The sequence below is a fragment of the Colossoma macropomum genome, unplaced genomic scaffold (genome assembly GCF_904425465.1).
Source record: "Colossoma macropomum unplaced genomic scaffold, Colossoma_macropomum, whole genome shotgun sequence".
Classification (NCBI taxonomy): domain Eukaryota; kingdom Metazoa; phylum Chordata; class Actinopteri; order Characiformes; family Serrasalmidae; genus Colossoma; species Colossoma macropomum.
The window spans coordinates 18,161,888-18,181,220 of NW_023494800.1; the positions used below are offsets into that span (position 1 = coordinate 18,161,888).

At 37.8% G+C, this 19,333-nt stretch overlaps 3 protein-coding genes across 5 annotated transcripts in view; 1 reads left to right on the forward strand and 2 right to left on the reverse strand.

Moving 5' to 3' along the window:
* Positions 1–2,142: 2,142 nt before the first annotated feature.
* Positions 2,143–7,617, reverse strand: snx12 (sorting nexin 12). Of its 2 annotated transcripts, XM_036588158.1 has the most exons (6): positions 7,233–7,617; positions 6,419–6,514; positions 5,022–5,146; positions 4,737–4,827; positions 3,659–3,669; positions 2,143–3,111 (listed from the first exon to the last, which is right to left on the reverse strand). In XM_036588158.1, the coding sequence occupies exons 1-5, from the start codon at positions 7,395–7,397 to the stop codon at positions 3,664–3,666; spliced, it is 483 nt and encodes a 160-aa protein (XP_036444051.1). In that variant the 5' UTR covers positions 7,398–7,617; the 3' UTR covers positions 2,143–3,111; positions 3,659–3,663. The 2 variants fall into 2 exon arrangements, with proteins under 2 accessions (XP_036444051.1, XP_036444050.1); XM_036588157.1 differs by lacking the exons at positions 2,143–3,111; positions 3,659–3,669 and having other exon boundaries at positions 3,756–4,827.
* A 1,260-nt stretch (positions 7,618–8,877) lies between these two features.
* On the reverse strand, positions 8,878–14,890 carry LOC118819966 (porphobilinogen deaminase-like). Of its 2 annotated transcripts, none has more exons than XM_036588010.1 (14): positions 14,677–14,890; positions 13,538–13,591; positions 13,148–13,220; positions 12,738–12,787; positions 12,400–12,455; positions 12,175–12,252; positions 11,866–11,943; positions 11,702–11,777; positions 11,477–11,590; positions 11,258–11,296; positions 10,743–10,862; positions 10,577–10,630; positions 10,259–10,345; positions 8,878–9,923 (listed from the first exon to the last, which is right to left on the reverse strand). In XM_036588010.1, the coding sequence occupies exons 1-14, from the start codon at positions 14,710–14,712 to the stop codon at positions 9,750–9,752; spliced, it is 1,089 nt and encodes a 362-aa protein (XP_036443903.1). In that variant the 5' UTR covers positions 14,713–14,890; the 3' UTR covers positions 8,878–9,749. The 2 variants fall into 2 exon arrangements, with proteins under 2 accessions (XP_036443903.1, XP_036443904.1); XM_036588011.1 differs by lacking the exon at positions 14,677–14,890 and adding an exon at positions 13,735–13,850.
* A 3,540-nt stretch (positions 14,891–18,430) lies between these two features.
* afap1l1b (actin filament associated protein 1-like 1b) overlaps positions 18,431–19,333 on the forward strand; it is a 29,621-nt gene continuing 28,718 nt past the window's right edge. The window contains exon 1 of the mRNA XM_036587712.1: positions 18,431–18,589. Coding sequence (XP_036443605.1) covers positions 18,568–18,589 — 22 coding nt within the window. The 5' untranslated portion in view covers positions 18,431–18,567. The remainder of the gene's footprint in view (positions 18,590–19,333) is intronic.

Consider the following 19,333-nt stretch of genomic DNA (forward strand, 5'->3'; position numbering starts at 1 on the left):
AATTAGTTTATTCATGTTAACCTCTGGAACCTTAAGGCTTATTATTCAGTTACTAACAACATAATGATATCAATACGTTACTGAAAAGTCTTGACAGTCAGAAAGTCTCTTTCCCATTTTCTGTCTTTTGCGGAAACATGAAAAAATGAAACAGTAACTTAGTTATAGTTAATGCATTGAAAAATGGTTCGTGATTTTATTGTGTCAAGCAGCTGAGGGGGTGTAAGTTGAAGCATACTGTGTAAGGTTTTATAAGAGACAGTTCAGGTTTTTTCTATTACTTATAGCTCAGTTTTAGGATCACTGTTTTGCACAAGGACATGCCGCTTAGCAATCTATTCTGCAACAAAATTTTCTGAACCGAAAGGATCTGTGCAGTATAGCATTAGAGCTCTGTAGAACCAGGACATTTTTAAAATATTAAAAATTGTAAATATTTGTCTCGTTAAACCCCTATCACTAATCAATCTAAAGACTTATTACTCAGTAGCTACTGTGAAACTAATGTGTAAGGAATGTAGTTGTGAGAATGAGGAACTGTAGGAGAAGGTTCACTCTGATGAGTTTGAGTACCTAAATATGTTACCATACGTGTTCTTCTACTGACTCTGCTCTAGACTGGCGCTGTAGGGCCTATGGAAGCTCATTTCTTGTTTCATCTGCTTCCATCTCATCAAGTTGACTGAACTGCTCGTCTCCCATCAGTAAAACAATGGTGACCAGTGGAAACCAGGTCACAGCTTTACATCCTGTGATCTCATCCAGTGCATTTTCACTGTTAACAAAGCACTAGTAATCTCAGTTCTGTCCCGTGTGGGCTGGTCCCTTCATCAGGGTTTGGACAAAGAGAGCTGAAGTGTCTGGATCAAAGAAAGCCCTGTGCTCTTTGACGTCGGTGGATATGATGTGTCGGTTTGTATAGGCATCAAAAATATCCCCTTTAGCTTCCACTCCAGGGCTTAATGTGTCAATCATGCGTTATGCACAAACTCACTGCAGCCTTTCCTACACACAATGTGAAAAAGTGAGAAAGATCTTTCAATGTAGAAAAGGCAAGGGTGTGTTTTTTCCACCCATATAACATTATTATATTACTAAAATGCTTCAAAATACAATCCAAACAGGGCAAATAATGCAGTAAGTTGTATATAGTATAAAAGTTTGTTTTCTCTTTGGGTGAGAGGTGAGGGTTACTTTTGGCAGGCCAAACCAAACATGCTCACTGGCCAATTTTGGTCTGCATGCCCCACTTTGGGCAGCCCTAGGTTGGAACAAAACCTGGGAACTGTAGTAGGAAACAAAAAATGTAGCTTTATTTCATTTGTGCAGTTTCTTGTACTGATTAGTGGTAATGTCTGGTTTATTTTGCATTTTGCTCCACAATGCAGAGTGAATTTAGAGTGATGTTAAACAGAAGCTCAAGGATGAAATTACATGTCAGCGATGCTCTCCTGACTCAGATTAACACTAGGAATTTTTAATGGTGAATTACAGAGACAGTGTCATGTAATCTGTCTATATAACCACACCTAAACCTATTACTAGTAATGTTCATGAACTTTGCTTCGTCTAAACTTGTATTCAAAGGCTGTAGAATGAAAACTGTGGATCACTGCATATCACTTCATATTTAAATCACAGTACTTATCAAGAAAGGACTCACAGGGGTGATATATAATTCTGGAGATTTTCGTGATCAGCTTCTGGCTTCCCAGCATACATTTTTGTTTGGCTGCTTCTGCTCAAAAATCACTATCACACAGACGTTTCTTCTGTCCTGTAAATTAAACTACTATTTACTGCTGCTTAAACTACTGTTTACCGCTTTCCTTGCTAAATTCTGTTTTCAGAAAGAGTATTTACTGTAAATTAGACAAAGTGAATGTAATTCTCGCGAAGATTACACTAGAAAGCATTGCAATGCTATGCTCCTGTTTCATCATGCGCGGCTGCAGAGACTCGTAGTGTAGGTCAAATCATTTGATATAAACAGCGCCATCTGTCGGTATATGGGAATAAAACAGCAGAGGCAGATGGCAAACTACGGGGCATGACCTAAACCTCTGTAGCGGTGAAATCCAATACAACACAAACGTGGCTGCAGAAAATATCATTAAAAAACGGAATCTTAACTAGTCGGAGTAAAGCAAGCAGAGGGGGCTTTTATTAATGGGTAGAAATGACATGACAGTCTGTACGAAAATAACTATGACAATAACTACTGCACTTATACATGTTAATTGTATATAGTACTGAATCAGCAATATCACAAACCAACCAAAATAACAAAGAATTTCAGTAAGGATGTGAAAACATGACATCAAAAGTGACCTGGTGTCATTCAGCGGATGATAATTTCTTATTTTCACAGTGATTGAATATATACATTCCCAACAGCAGTGTTATAACACCCATAGAAAGACTAAACTAATAGGGAAATGAACAATGGTATAAAACTTTGCAATGAAAGCTTTGATATAAAATAGATTTAGTCATTTAGATCATATATAGACGACACATGGAATGTGGAACAGGAAGACAATTTCAGTTTTTGTAAGGGGTGGTCCCAATTTCTCTCTTCATGAGTGTCATGCTACATTTTCAAGAATATATCTTCTCTGGATGAAACAAGGGCCACATTTTAAAGAAAGAAAAAAAAAATGATTTCTGACACAGGTGTAGACTTTTGAGCAACACTGAAATGAATATGGGCCTCATTATAGGGCATTTTTCTTCACTGACAGCAACCCCTGATACTTTCTCAGACTGAAGGCCGAGACACATGATCCTACTCTCACTTATTAGAATGATGACTCATGCAGTGTGACATACTTGTGCAGTGTCCTCAAGCCATTATTGTTTGACCTTTAAGGGTGAACCATGGGACTGGGCTTCAGCACTAAAATAAAGCTTACAGAGTAGAAGGATTTGATTTTGAATGTTCATGTTCTAATTGCTGTTTATATGCACATAGCTTTTAAACCAGGGTTTAGCGATAAATGCATCTGTATTCTTCGAAAGCACCTGAGTGAGCGTGCCAGGCATATACACGGCCTACAGATGAGGCATTCCTCTGGGGGGTTGGGGGGCGCTTTAGTCTTGCTGTTGCATCTGAGAATACAAGCGCAAACCATATAGTGACACTGTAGTTGGTAGCAACGTTCTTTTTTCAACAATTTCCTTTTTAAGTGTTTCAACAAAAGCTAAGGCAGAATGTCAATGAGTGCATGTCCCCTTACTTTTGAATAATAACTTCACACTTATATCTAGGTCTCATACCTAGATTTTACTGAATTATGAAGTTAGTTATTACAGAACTGATGATTGTGGTGCTAGAAATTACATGTAGCCCATCAGTGCAAAAAACTGACTCACCTGTTGTAACACAATGCAACATGCAATCATGACATGCAGTCTACAACATTAAAAGTAACTGTACTACCTGGTGTTGATTGATATGAGTGACAAGCAGATGCAAAAAGAATTAGCAAAGCAACAAAACGAGGGACAAAATTACAATGCCTGCTGTAAGTATGGGTATGAGTATGCATCTCTTCACAATAATGTTAAAGAATTAGCAACCATGCAGACACTGGGTTACCCCAACAGTAGTTTACAACATTATGAGATTGATAGTAAAGAAAACCCCAAAACTTACTTCATTCATACCTAAAATGAGAGAGAGAATAAATAAGATAAGGGGGAAAATGAGACTCAGTTTGCTTTGATGTCATTAAGTCTCCAGTCAGCAGCGCTCACTATTTTGTTATACTTTATTTACAGACAAATGTCACAGGCACAGATTGATTAACACAGGAAGAGAACATAAATATAGCGTCATTCTGAGGAAAATGACTCGACTTTGGCAGGACAACTTTTACAAAGTTGGCAAATACTTTGTCCTCTAGGGAGTGGAGTTTGAATCTCTTTCATGTAATGGAACTCCTATGCTGCGTACTTGAAGCACCTCTAGTCTGACACCACATCAGAATGGGTACATTCACTTCTTCATGCTCTCCAGCTAATGGACATAAAACAATACTTGGACTTTATCAGTAGTGTGAAGAATGTAGAGCTCTTACATTTTATTAGATTTGTAGCTAGAACACTATGCAAGTATGGCCAATTATCATAAGCATTTTAGACCTCAGGAATGTGCAGATACAGCATGTATCACAATACAATACATAATAACCATGTTATACTTCTAGCAAATTCTGCTAAGGCCTTGAACCGCAGTGAATGAGAGCATAACTGGCTGGTACAGTTCTACCAACAAACATCTTTTTAAGATTATCAGGTATATTGAAATTAGAAAGTTTGTCTGAAGGAAAAGTAAGCACTTCTGAATTTCACCTGGAATATATTCTCCATTCTCATAGTATAGACTCTTAACAGCTGCCTGAGAGGACAAAGACATGAGCCAACCATCTTTGTTTAGTGCTACAGCTTTCATGTATAATCATATAATGCACACGCACGCTCTAACAAGGACATTGCATGGATGTAATAAAACAAATTACACTGTGTGTGTAAAGAGCAACTCTCAGACACGTGTACAAAACATCATCTGCCCAATATATTCAAGTCCTGCATTGTTTATGATGCATCTAGATTTACTTGGTGTAAAAATAAATGTTACTCTGCACTGTCTGCAGATGAGTGGGAATAGAAGTTGATAACAGGAGAAAGAAGACCCTCCCCGAGTCCCAGTTTGGAAAGCCCTACTGCCGTACTTTTCCAGGGATGTAGTTCCGATCAATGCTCTCCTCTTGCAGGAACATATGAAGACAGCGCTCATTCTGGGCCAAGGGGTGACCAGCAATTCTGGAAGAGAGAAAAAAAAAAAACAACACTCAATACTAAATAACTGATGCAACATGTTTCAATCCAGATATTTTACTAGTCACACTGTTTCACACACTTGTGTGTTACGTTATATCTGAACTTCAATCCTGAACTCCTCTATGTGTTCTTTTTTTTGGTAAACTATGGTGTAATTTGCCCTTTTGGGTGCTAACCTGTTAATGAACTGTTCAAGTCCAACTCGTCTCTCTTCAATAAAGGACTCCTCAAATATTCCCTCATCACCACGGAAGGGCAGCTGTCTCTTCAATGCTTTCCCAGGCAGAGGAGGCACAACAATCTACAAGACATTTTTTATATGAACATTTTAACACAAGTCACAAAAACTTAAAGGTAAAAGTATTATAAAACCAACCATAAACAACTGTACTTTACATGTTATGTAATGTAATGTAAGGGTGTAACACGTCCAGTACATATTGTACAGTCGATTCTGAAACAGTGTATTGAAATTTAACACTATCGTTCATCAATAAGGCATCTGGATGCAGCCTACCAGACTGAATTGGGCAATGTGAGGGGAGGGGCTTATGTTATTCACACCCCATGCTCAAATGACTGGGCTTTTTACAAATTAACTATAAATTCTAGGAACTGTGATTTTTGGAGTTTATTTTGTTAGAGGGTGGAGTGGCATGCAGAAAAAAGTCCTGTCGTAGAACTTTCATTTATCTGAGCCAAACCAGTCTCTTCATTCGAGTATATAATTAGAGCTCCGTAGAATCTTTATTTTTAAAGTTTTAACATGAAAAAAATCTCGAAAATCAACTTCTTGACCTCAGGATTAAAAGTTGTATTGAACTTGAAAACATTTCGAAAAATGGGTCAACTAATAAAAAAAATTGAATGTAATGCCAATCATTTTACATTACTTTCATTACCATAATTACTGTCCCTATCCTCCAACAACACTACTTTTCTCCAAGCTTATTTACAGCTGATAGCAAATCTATGCCCTACTGAAAAATGCTATTAACTGTGTGAAGGACCATACCTTTTCAAAAATGCCTTCCACAGACTATCACCAAAGACTTACGAATGTAAACAAAAGTTTGGAGGCTTCTTTTTTTCCTCTCCGTGAAAACATGGCCAACTATGCCGACGGGAGTGGCCTGTTCAGGACACAGCTGGGAAACTGGGATTCAAACCTGAAGGCCTGTACACTGTTTCACTGTAATGCTTTAGCCAAGGGACCACCAACATCACAAAACTTTGAAAAACTTTAAAGCAGACGAGGCCGTTTTTCACTGTGAATGTTTAATATGACTTGAATTCCATAAATGTATTAGTTTATAACAAGGATACCTCGGTTTTCCTACATGTTAGTGGGCAAGCAAATTAGACCACAAACTTTCTTCCAGCTATATTCCTATGTTGTGTACTGTAACGTATTAATGTTACCAAATTTCCTGTGATTACATATATGGGACTTTTATTATACCTAAAATATTACAAATGTAATGTACATTGTAATTTATAGGCTACCATCTTAAAATAAACAGTTACACTTGCTTCAAAATCACTGTAGCAAACTGATGTGTCTGTTTCTTACCTTACTGTCTCTTTCCAGCTCATTTTTCAGCCACTCAAAGTCGCTGTACCTTCTTCGAACACAAGACTCCTTCAACTTGAAAATGGGGAGGTTTGTCTGTTTACAAAACACAAAGGCCAGTTAACCAAATAAACAAATGGCTTTCATTAATACTGGAAGGCTTGAGTTTAACGTTATAAGCAGATTTTGTCTGATAGATCCGCATGCAACGTCTTTTTTTTACTAGCATTTGTATCTCCGTGATACAACAATTATGGCTTGTTAGCTAGCTAGCTAAATGGCTTAGTTAAACGTTAAAATATATACACAAGGATAGCCATAAAAATATCCTGGACAAGAAACTACTGCATCTGCTTCAGAGCAATCAGCACAGATTCTGCTACTAATCTCCTGTTATGGTTACTGCAAAGTCACCCAGCTAATTAATTAATTAATCAAAATCTTATTACGGCGCTAGCTAATGTTAGCCAAGTTGGGTATCTAAGTTAGCTGGGCTGTCACAATTCAACCGTGCGCAGCTAGCTTAGCTATCCGAATGAATCAGGCTATCCGCAAAACCAGCACAACATGCGCAATGAACTGACCACGAACATTTATGGTAGAAGAAATAAAACCGCCACACGCATGACTAACGTTAACTAACGAGCGCGAAACATATCCATCAGACAGGCTATGTTAGCTGAGGTTAGCGAGCTAGCGTTAAGTAGGCCGAGCCAAATTCCAGATCTCTCTACTGGAAACTCTGCTAACGGCTCACTGACCTCAGCCAACACAACCAGCTTTCAGCTCACTTTAAGCGTCGGCAGTGACCTACCCTCATTCGGACTTCGTAAGTAGTGAAACGATTCCGCCCAACTCCAATAGTTTGGGGGTCGTAGACGTCAATTTCCAGAAAATTACTCGGAGGTCCGTAAGCATCCGTGAGGTCTTGGGGCTTTGAGTTTAACCGGCGAGTGTCGGCCACCGTGGGTTCAGACATTTTTATTTCTGGCTAGCTAGCTACTTCTGGATGTAGTCTAGGGCACGCACAGAAGATATTACGTGATTAAGACATTAAATCTGAAAAGATGACACTGACTAGATACTTTACAAGCCTCAACTAAAATTCTGCAGCTCAGCAATACCACAGGAAATCCCGTCGATCTCAACCCTGTGCGATATTTGCAGCGTTCTAAAAATCGTGTGACCAGCCCTGTATCCACCGCAACCAATCAGATGGCTGAATTCGCCGTTATTGACAGGCAATGACCCAATAGAATTTGGAAACATGGCTAAAGGGGGCGGGCTTTGTTTAGGCTTGTCGTTGAGAGACGGGAAGACGCGAAGGGATTGCAAGAATTTAAGGAGGAAAACAATATTTGGAAGTAACGTTAAACGTTTTTGGGCTTTATTGTTACATATTCTACTGTGATATTTCATATCAAACTGCCAAACTTTGAATCCAGTGTACTTTTCATCTTCTCATATGCAAAAATGTAAGAGTGGCTTATTTTCAATGAATCAACCCGTGGCCTGTTTTTCCTAAGAATATCAAGAAATGTCAGAAGGAAGGACTTAAGCATCCTTTAGCTGTACGAATGAGCTGAATGGTGTATTAGAGACAAGGACAGTAAAAAACTAACTAAGGTATTCAGAGGTAGACCTTAAATAATATGTTGGTTTGAGAAGTAATAATAATAAATAATAATAATAATATAATAATATATGGACATAAAATAAGTGTTCCTAAACAAAAGTGAGTAATCTGTCAGCCTCTTCTGATTGACAGAACTCACCATCTTATATCCTTTTTGTGTTTTAGTAAATATTCTCTTACTGCAACACCCAGCATGCATTACACAATTATGTCATTTAACTATTGAGAACCCTTCCCTCATGTGTCCACCCCATAGCACTTAAATAAAGTTTTTCAAAAGTTCCTCCCACCTTCAAGAAAGATCATCAGAAGGGAGTTTTTTTCTAGTTTTTCTAGTCTTTAAACAGGAAAATCTCACTGTAGAGGCTGCTGTAGTGCAACTGTAAGAGATAAGTGGGCATGTTTACAATGGTTTATTGTATACACTTGGCTGGATTGTCCCTTTAAGAATGACATACACTATAAAAAGCAAACACTTTTCTGTAATGGTGGTACTATGCAGGGCTGTATGTGGCCTGCAAAGCAAGGACACCGCCCTTGACTGACTGTAAGAGATTGCAGCATGCAACATATCACACAGGGAGCTCAGACTAGCGTACACTTGAAATTTTGATGGGCTTGTTCTGCAACCCCTACTATCCCTTCCTAGTTAACTGGGTGCTATTATCTTTAAATTCTTTTTATGGTGAGAGGGATGCTCTACTATAACATTAGGTATCAACTTGTCTGTGTCAGAATTAGAGAGATGGGGATACCAGAGACCAGGAATGAGTCATTTCACTTCCAAAGTACAACAATCACTCAGTAGCAATGTGAGGCTTAAACACCAGTATGGTTTTAATGTGAAAAAAGACTGTGAGGTGAATCATAAAAGGAAAGAATAATGCAGCAATAAACAAAGACAACAAGGCAAATGATGTTTTCAGCAAATGTCTTAAAACATTAAAAGTAATAAAAAATAACAAAATAATGTTAGTTTTATGATTTTATAGTACATTTCATAGTATTTGGTTGAAATGATAAGAGGAATTATCACACAAGTGCTTGGAACCAGTGTACAAGTGGTATGCAGGCAGTACTTACATATGGAAGATACAATAAACAATGAAAATAGTGAAACAAATACATAATAATTCAAGTTTCATTTATGTATGTATTGTGTCAAATAAAAAAAAACCCTACCATGTAACAGGAAAGAGTGTATTGTGTGTATACTGGAAAAGAAAGTAATGTACAACAAACATTCAGCAGGATCAATAAATACAAAACATTGAGTTTTAGGCTCTAAAAGACTGCTGAGGTAAAAAGAAAACAGCACTGTCTTCTTAGGCATCTAGCTATTATAAGGTTATAAGAAATGGTTCAGGCATGTTGAGACATGCTGTTGCTTATCAGTGTCTCAGCAGCAGGTATAAAATGATTATCGATTAAACCTGTAAATCTGAAAACAGCATTACTGCAAGTCTGAATTTTCTCATCAGTGACTGGTACTTGGCACAGGACATTATGATGAGATATGATGAATATTTTACCTTAGAATTGAGTATGCAGGTCAAGTAGGTGCACGACAATCATTACTGAAGTAGTAAATGCATTTGTAAAGATATTATTATGTATGCAAAGCAAATAAGGAGCTTAATTGTTGTCTGAAGTGCCATTCATACTTTAACACTGCATGGTGGAATATAAATGAAACTACCGCGCATCATTGAGTTGTCTGGCCACAGTCAGAATCTCTTTGGCCCCTTTACTCAGCAGCAGATTGGCGAGGTCCACTCCCAGCTTCTCTGCAGCATCCTGAGCAGCTCCTGAGACTTTCAGTGCTGTAATCCCCACACGCTGAACTTTCTCATCAACCTGCTCCTGCTCCTACCATGTAAAAATATGTAAAAACAAACAAAATTGGAATCATATTTGACTTCATGTGCTTCGCTGAAATTGTATGTTCACTATTAAAATGTTTTTATTAAGTCCTGAACTTGAAACACTAGAGTACTCTTTCTACATTAACTGCTGTTTTCACTATGTAATTAAAAATAAAAAAAAATCGGAATAACAGAAAACACGTGATCTATCCAAGTCACAAGTATTGAACATTTTTTGATAAGTACTACTGCCTATTTAGACACATTCTACTGATATTATCTAAAGTGCACTTTTACGCATATCATTCATCACAGTGTGATCATAATGCTGATACTAACCCGATTGTCTAAAGCAATGCTGGTCTGCATCGTCTCCTTCAGACTATCCGAGCCATCTAAACTGTACACTGCTCCAGTTAGATAGAGCTGGGAAAACACATAAAAAATCCTCAATAAAGAGCACAAAGAGCTTTTAGATCTTTTATTGTGAGCTGTTTATTTATGGGCAATCATTTTTATGGGTTACAAACCTGATTTTCCACTGATGACATATGTGTGGGTTACATCATTATTTCTATTACCAACTCATTTAGTCTTCTTATTTATTAAAGGAAAAAATGGTATTCCATGATATGGGCCCTTTAAAGTGTGCTCTACCTGGGAATTCTTTACTTCTGTGTGAACAGCCACTGGAACGCTGCACCCTCCTTCCTGAAATAAACGGCAACACAGTAGTACTGGAAAAAATCCACAACTAGTGTGGAATCATGCTTAAAGAGAGAGTAGGCAAGTGAGATTTTAGTATAAACAGTAGAATCCTTACCAGGTGTCTGAGAAAAGCTCTCTCTGCGATGCAGCGCAGCACTGTGTCAGGATCATGCAGCACTGACACCATCTCCAGAATGTCCTGATCCCGTGCCCTCACTTCCACAGCCAGAGCCCCCTGATACACAACACAGCATGACCTCCAGCTCAAAACCTCACCCTTTTGTTACTGAGCTAACCACATAAAGCCAGCCCATATGTGCTTATAGGCACATAACTGCACCCCTACAGAAAACGCTGGATTTTATAGTGACAGTTTGGCAAAAACTCAAATTTACATAATCTTTCCTACCCCAATTGCAGTCAGCCAGAATATGTTTGGTGTCTAAAGTTAGCTTTTTTTTAGTTTTGCTACAGAGCTATCAGGCCAATGTAGCTAACAAGTAATAGAACTGTATAGCCGCTAGATCAGCACTGTGCAATCTATATGCCTGGAAAATTGTGTACATTTGATTTTTCTCCAGACTATCACTTTAAGGAATCATTAGCATTAAGAAACATCGACAAACCCACCTGTCCAACGGCATACATGCAATCTTCAGGACCAAGGACCTGAGATAGCAACAAAGCATGCAAGTAAATACAATGGCATAGTAGTACTCAACATTTCTAAGGTATAACACATGAACCTTATCACATTTGGAGTTTAAACTGCATCTAGCTGAACTGCAATTAATCAAAAGTGTCAGAGTGGCACTAATAGGAGGGGACCATGTTCTGAATTAGATGTACCTGACTAATGCGGGTTTCCCAACCCATTCTCTGAAGCCCAGCTGCAGCCAGGATAATGGCAGAGAAGTCATTGTTCTCATCCAACTTCTTCATACGAGTGTTGAGATTACCTCTCTAAGACACTTTACTAAGGAACAATCTGATATCATATATTTAAGATAAAAAAAAAAACAGGTTAACAACACGACTGAAACTGAAACTGAAAACAAAGCATCAAAAGGATACAATATCCTTAAACTCCAGGTGAGGAAATCTTTTCTTTAACTGTGCAGCCCGGCGAAGGGAACTGGTGCCTATGATACTGAAAAAAAGGAATATAAATACTTTTAGTACAGCATACTTCTACAAAAATTACAACAAAACATCAACAAAAATCTCTAATATCATACCTCTTGTTTGGTAGTAAATCCAGAGATTTCCCTGCATGTTTGGGGTGCAAAACTACTGCATCTTGTGGATTTTCTCGCCTTTATAGACAATAAAAAGTATCATTGTATAAATATATATTAAATGTACAAAATATTCATTAACACCACAGTGACAAATGATTACTGAGTGTCTGTTGGCTCAGCAGCTGTTTAGTGTTCAAACAAACATTGCTTGCTAAAAGTCTAGTCACAGGTTGACAAACATCTGAAGAGGCTTTGAACCAGTACATCTGTTTCTTAATACAGAGGCTCCACTGTTGTTCTACTTACTTGAGCACAGCTCCTATAGTAAAACCCAGAGGAAGAACCGTGGGTAAATCTTTCAAAGAGTGCACAACCAGGTCTACCCTGTGGAGACACAAGGGTCAAAAGCATCTTTCACACAGCGACACAAGCACCAGCATTTAACAATGGACCTCTGTGCAGATCAAAAACAGTCCGTGGAAATTAGTGGAGTAATACTAGAGGGATGTAAACAAAATTATTATCACTTACTCATTTCTTTCCAAAGCATTCTCCAACTCCTTTGTGAAGAGACTCTTTTCACCTATCTTTGACACAGAAGATTAACACTGTTAGGCCATGCTTTACTCTTTGTTTTTAATCTTTAAATCATAAAACCTATCTGACCCTATCTATCTTTAAAGACCTTCTAAAGCTTCAGCAATATTTCTGATCAGTTTGAACATATAAAATGATGTTTTCATTTTATTGCATGCGCAGGATCACATTTCAAAAATTTAAAGACTGCTGCATAATGAGTAGGCAATTCTGCAAATGGTAGATTTCAGGACAAATGATTTTTTGGCACTTCTTCATAACAAAAGGTTTACCTTTGATAAAGCTGTGTCGAGTATTTTGTCACCTGTTGTTGACATTGCCACTGCAACAAAACACTGATTTTAGGGTCATTAAAACATGGTTGCTTGTCAAATACTAACACACAGACATAACACAGCTGAGCATTTTCTGTGTTCAAACACAATCAGATTAGTGCATCACGCCCTTAATGAAGTTAACAAGGAAACACTAAACTACAGTGGGAAACACGAGTGTAAAAAAAACAAAAAAAAACATATTTTGACAGTATCTGATCTCATTGACAAGGTCTGATCTCATTGACAAATCAGATCTTTTTGACAAGGTCTAATCTCATGATGATTGTAAAGATCTCAGTTTCAGAGAATTCAAAGATAAGTAGGTGCTAAGCAAGTGTTTCACACACTGTGCAACGCGTTCTTACCTATTTCCAAGTGCACGTCGGGGTATAAATCTTTAAGTTTCTCAGCAACACTGTCAGTTTGAATGCGAGCCAGCTTGAGTAAAAAAGTGAGGAGATTAGTTGACACTTAAGTTCACTCAGTGAACTGCTCTATAAATGTGAGCAGCTCATACAAGGTCGCTTTCACAAATGCAACATCAAGCAACAGCTGCTGAACAAATACAATATGGAAAAAAGTAAAAACATACTAAATAAACGGGACAAGTAATGAACAATAATATAGTAATATATAAATAATAAAAATATATTAATACATTTTAAAACATTTCTCAAGTCAGTGAAATAGACTAATAACTGCTATTGAAAAATGTAACAAGTCACTTTAACAAAATCTTTCATTTGTGAACGTACCTGGCTTTTCCTGGTTCCAATGCGGATTACCCTGCTGACTTTGCCATCTCCATCCTGTAAGAAATATACAGGAACAATAAAGTCAAATAGAGAAAGCAAATTAATTAATTAATTTTTTGGATGAATTCCCCTTTTTCTGTAAATTAAAATAAACTAAACTTGAAATTAGAGCTTACTGACTTAGAGCCTCCTCTTACCCTGATGTACTTATATGCTCCGTCTGCCATAGTTTTAATATAATGAGCAATAATGATATATGCTGGAGCTCTGGATGCTTGCTTTGAGTAAGAAAGTGCAGCATGGCATAAAGACACAATGTGCCATTATCAGGGTAGATGTATGTAGGGGGTCTCCGCCCCCATCCTGGCTTTTTGAGATAAGGTGCCTATTCACAGTGTCCGTTACAGAGTAGGGAGGAGTAAAACATGCAGTGGTAATCTTTCAGATTGACAAACCTAGACACTTGAGCTGCATCACTCAAACATCTTCACAATAATGCTGAGTTATTACTTACTACCTCATACTTAATACTATGCACTTCCTTCTGTTACACCCACAGACACACATAACTTTCCTTTTTTGTGATTTTTGTAATGGGGTCCAAGGTAAACTAGCCCATTCTAGACTTCATTACTAAAGACAGTTTAAAAGGCCCTTATCATCAACACTACATTTCCTCAGTACATTTACATAAATGCATCTGCTTAGTTTACAACAGTTTAGTCCCACCCTTTCACTCTGAAGTACAGGACAACCAATCAGAACAGAGGTCATTTACATACGCCAATAACAAAAACAGCCTGTTTAATTCTAAAGGTTAAAGAGAGGTTTAAAAATGGTCATGTCGAAATTAATTATGGCTGGTTTTCGTACATAAAACCACACAAACGTCATGAGTGGATCTCAGCTGGAAAAATAAATAAAGGATAGGGGTCCTTTAATTAAGTTCAACTGAATTAAGTTACACTGACTGAGACTGGCTTTGCGTTCCTGTCAAAGATTGTTATCAGTCTTTAACTAATTCACACTTATACATCCTAAATATATATATATATTTCAACGAAAACCATAAAAAACTGTTTCATTTAAAATAATATTAGTATGGATTAATGACACAACTCACAGATGTTTAACGTTACCTGAGAATTAGTTTCTGAATTTGCTTCTACCGACATTTTCGCAACGTTAAAGATATTCAGATAGGTACGAACACAATGCAGCACATCTCAACAGTCCACAGCTTTTAAAAGTCACAGTCTTCAAATGTAACCGACATCTGAGCGCTGTAATGTTTAGATTTTCTGAATGACTCTTAACCCGGTAAAATCATGTGGAAGCACACGGATCCGGGAAAGGACGCTCTGGCGCTGCTTATAGTACTACTTTCAAAATAAAAGTACTAGATCGAATTCAAAATAAAGGACCGCGTTGGGGCTGGAAGTATGAAGCTAAACAAAAAATGAGCTGAAGTTGAAAAAGCTCACGAACCGCATATCTACCAAACAATGTAATTCTCGCTTTTGGTGTGCTGCAACGCTTACAGCAACACAGATTGTAGTACCACCAGGTTTTGACCCCAGGAAATTTAAGATCATCTAGATCAGGGGTGCAGGCTGCAGATTTTCAATCCAACATACCAGGAGCGCACATGATCACTTGTTTGAAGGCTGTGACCAACTGATTAAACAAGTGGAATCAAGTGCTCAGCCACACCAGCCCTTTACAGACAAGATTGGACACCCTGGTCTGGATCTCCAGCAGGAGCATAGCCAGAACTTTCTCAAGGGGTGGTCAGGTTGGTCCAAGTGATTTTATTAGGATAGCAAAAGGAAAAAATAAAAGGGCGGGATATAACGTCCTTCGGGGTGTTTTAGGGTTATGTTATTAGAGATAAAGAACACAGAAATGTTTTGAATTTACTCAAAACAATTATTGCTGGATTCACCTCAGATGGAGCCCAGCTTACAACTCACACATACTCAGCTGTCCAAACTAAATAGTTAATCCTGTGATACTGGTTACAATTTTAAGTCATGTGATCCAGAGAGAACAAAAGAAGCACACTGTGCTGTAGCATGTTTTCTAGCATTTATTGCACTTGGTTAATTTTGCTATGGATTCTGGAGAGGGAGGGACTAGGAACCGCCATGGTGTGTGTGTGTGTGTGTGTGTGTGTGTGTGTGGGAAAGAGACAGAGAGAGAGAGAGAGAGAGAGAGAGAGAGAGAGAAGAGAGAGAGAGAGAGAGAGAAAGATGTGAGCTGGGTAGAGAATGAGCTGTTAGGCAGAGAAAAGCTTAGCTTGTGTACGGCGTGGCTGTGGCGGACAACAGCTGGAAAATAAAGCACTACGACTTGTGGGAAAGCAGTGCCTCTTTTAATAACAGTGAACGCCACAGTACTATATAGATATAGACATTTATTTAGATGCTTTTAACTATGTTTAACTGTGTATAAAACCAATGTTTGCTACCTCATTAAGCAAAATGAACAAGACCAGCATTAAGCAGAGTAGTCTATCACAGCAAGTCATACTGATCACTGAATGCAGCACAATTAAATCTTACAAGGTAACTGCATAACCATTCACAAACAGCACATTGGTTTGCAGAAACCCTTCCCTCTAAGGGAACAAGTGTAGCCAAACCATGCTAAGAAAAGAATGTTTTGGCTACACACAGCATAACAGAGCCACTAGACCCCCTCACTGCAGGGGTCAAGCATTCAGTCCTGTACCATTCTCTTGGTGTACACCACATATACACTCAATGATACATTACATCAATGATGTAATGAGGGGTGTATGCTCTGCAGTCCTACTCTTATATCCCTCTCTATGTAGCTGGAGTTGGTCTGATCATGTTCGGCAATGGCATTCTCAGTCACCTGAAGAACAGTTGTTTTTCCAAATGTGAAGCCCTTGCAACCACTGGTAATGCTGCCGGTGCTATTAATTACACTGAGAGTCATGCTGCTACCTCATTTCTTCTACTCCCTTATTCTTCTTTATTATCTATATCATTCCTTAAACTCTGCACATAGATGTGTGAATCTCATGTTCTGATTGTACTACATACTGTATTCTTCATATGGATCTGCAACTTTCATACATTCTACTATATCTGATGCTGTATCATAGAGTAATTAATCATATTTCTATAATTATTTTTCTTTGTGTGTGAGCAATGGGGAATCACATATGTATTTTCATTGTACAATTCCAAAAAAGGTGGGACGCTGTGTAAAAACAGAATCCAATGATTTACAAATCTTTTAGACCCATATTTTATTCACAATAGAACATAGAACATGTATGTTGAAAGTGAGACATTTTACCATTTCTTGAAAAACATTAACTCATTTAGAACTTGATGGCAGCAATGCAGGGGATTTACATTTTACACAGGGTCCCAACTTTTTTGGAATTGGGGTTGTACTTGTGCAGTAACAATAAAGATTCTATTCTATTCTATTCTATTCTATTCTATTCTATTCTATTTTTTCAGCCTACAAGTTGAGTTGGGACCTGCACCAATACATTCTGATATTAAATGTGAAGCTTAAGTAGCAGAACAAACTTCCTCCTTGAAAAGAACATGCTGTTACAAAACTATGAAAGCGCTTAATAAAACATGAATGCATAATAAAGCACTTGCAATACAAACAAGTTCAGAGTATTGGAGTCCACTGAATAGAATGTCTTGGTTAGCTGGTATAATTTTTCACTGAACTACAGCAAGTTTTCATTTTCATTCTTCAGTAGCATATTAGCACTGCACTACATTTGACCCTGGGGTTGACCTTTGTGAAAACAACATGCTCATTTCATGCAAGAATGAAGTCCAGTTGCGCTGCCACGCGTTAAACTCAGCAGGAGTGACTGCACATTGACCGCAGTGGTGTAGGCCTTCAGCCAGCCCAGCAGGAGGAGCTACAAATGAACTTATTCAACTGTGTAATGAAACAATGGAAGCCAACAATGGTTATGATACCCTCTGTGGCTACATACTTTTTTTTTATTAAATTAATTTCTCAAACAATAATAATACTAATACCTCTATTACTACTACTACTACTACTACTACTACTACTACTACTACTACTAATAATAATAATAATAATAATAGTTTAATGTCTATAGCACCTCACCAGCACCTTAAGATTGCTTTACAAAGCATCAACAACAAGCCTATCAACAAGAAAGCATACAAATATCAAAAGAAAACAAGAGACAAAATAAAACACAATATAAGATAATACTGCAATAACATCAGAGATTAAATTCAAATACAAATACAACTAAAGTGAACAACAAATCGTTGTAATAACCAACAAAAGAAATTAGATGAGTATTTACAACAAAACAAAACAAAATACCCATTTGTATCATGTTCTGTATTGTCCATTTGTGTAACCAACAGTGTGACAAAAGAGACTAACTTCAAATACAAATATAGCTTAAGTGACCAACAAATAGTATTAATAACCAGCAAAAGAAATTAGATTAACATAAAAAACACAAAAAAACAAAACAAAAAAAAAACTATTTGTATTGTGCTCTGTTTTGTCCATATGTGTAGCCAGCAGTGTGACCAAAAGAAATTCTTCTGGACCTCTTTAGTAGTGCATTCATCTGTACGTAAAGTATGTTTACAGTCTGGACGCAGCGATTTAGGACATGACGCCATGGGGCGCTAGGACCCCGAAGACCGCTCGGTAGGAACGCGCGTTATTTTGTTTTCCACCCGTATTCTGAAAAGTCCCGCCTCCTCACTGGGATTGGCTAGTAGCTCGCACTCACTGGCAGTCCGCCTATTACTGATTGTGAGTAAAAGATACTTGCCGATCTACTAGCTTGTGAATAGAAGCTATTAGCCAATCTCAGCGCAGGACGAATACAGGTGGGAAGAAACAACGTTGGTCTCGCATGGTCTCCACAGTGTTGTGTTGGCTGCTGACACGGTGTGGAGTCAAGCTTATGGGAGCTACGTTCCGGAGAGCTTCTGTGAAATAAACTCCCATTGTTATTCGGGATGGAGATCACGGATTCTAACTGTAAGTACCCATGTCGCTTCTTTTAAAGTCTTTCGTAGTTACGTCTCTCTAAAAATAAGTTAAAATTGGTTTTATCTGTAGAGACATTGCTTACTGAGCCTTGAATGAAGGTTGCTTGTTTATAAGTACATCATTTATCTGACATCACAGATGAATTATAATCAATAGATAATGTGTCAGTCAGTAGATATTGGTATAATTAAGAGATAGTGTCACCTGGTTGGACCAACCTCCACGACGTTTAGTGATGCAATGGCCAAGCAATCATCATACAGCTTCACAGAATGTACTCAGTGTAGATTTATATATGAATTTAGCCCGGTCACTAAAATTAAACCTGAATGAGTACTTCTTCTGCTTTCCCGCCTATTTCATCAGTTCAAATCCTGAGTGTACAGTAGTAATAACAGCAAGGGTCCTCTCTTGATGAGAAATGAAGCTAAAAGTTAGTGAATTAGAAGTAGAAAGCGTTGGACATTATATAAATCAGGAGACAGAGTGCTTGTAGCCTATAGCCCACTGCAGACTCCTTAAAAGTGGGACAAATGGGACAAAAAAACCTTTACATTTATATAAGGAATATTTAACCATTAAAATAGTTCTTCATACTCATATTCACAAGTAGTTCTGTGAAGAATCATCCACTTTGTTGGAGGCTAAATAGTTGCAAATTTGTGTCATCAGTCCAGATAACTCCTTTATTTTATAGGCTTCTGTGGACCTTAAGGCACGGTGACACTATCC

Coding starts and splice junctions, on each gene's coding strand:
- snx12 (XM_036588157.1), bottom strand. CDS start 7,397: ATGTCTGAACCCACGGTGGCCGACACTCGCCGGTTAAACTCAAAGCCC. Junction 6,515..7,232: donor CTTACGAAGTCCGAATGAGG/GTAGGTCACTGC, acceptor TTTTGTAAACAG/ACAAACCTCCCCATTTTCAA. Junction 4,828..5,021: donor CTTGAACAGTTCATTAACAG/GTTAGCACCCAA, acceptor TCTCTCTTCCAG/AATTGCTGGTCACCCCTTGG.
- LOC118819966 (XM_036588010.1), bottom strand. CDS start 14,712: ATGTCGGTAGAAGCAAATTCAGAAACTAATTCTCAG. Junction 13,592..14,676: donor ATTCAGAAACTAATTCTCAG/GTAACGTTAAAC, acceptor TATTTCTTACAG/GATGGAGATGGCAAAGTCAG. Junction 11,944..12,174: donor ACTATAGGAGCTGTGCTCAA/GTAAGTAGAACA, acceptor TTGTCTATAAAG/GCGAGAAAATCCACAAGATG.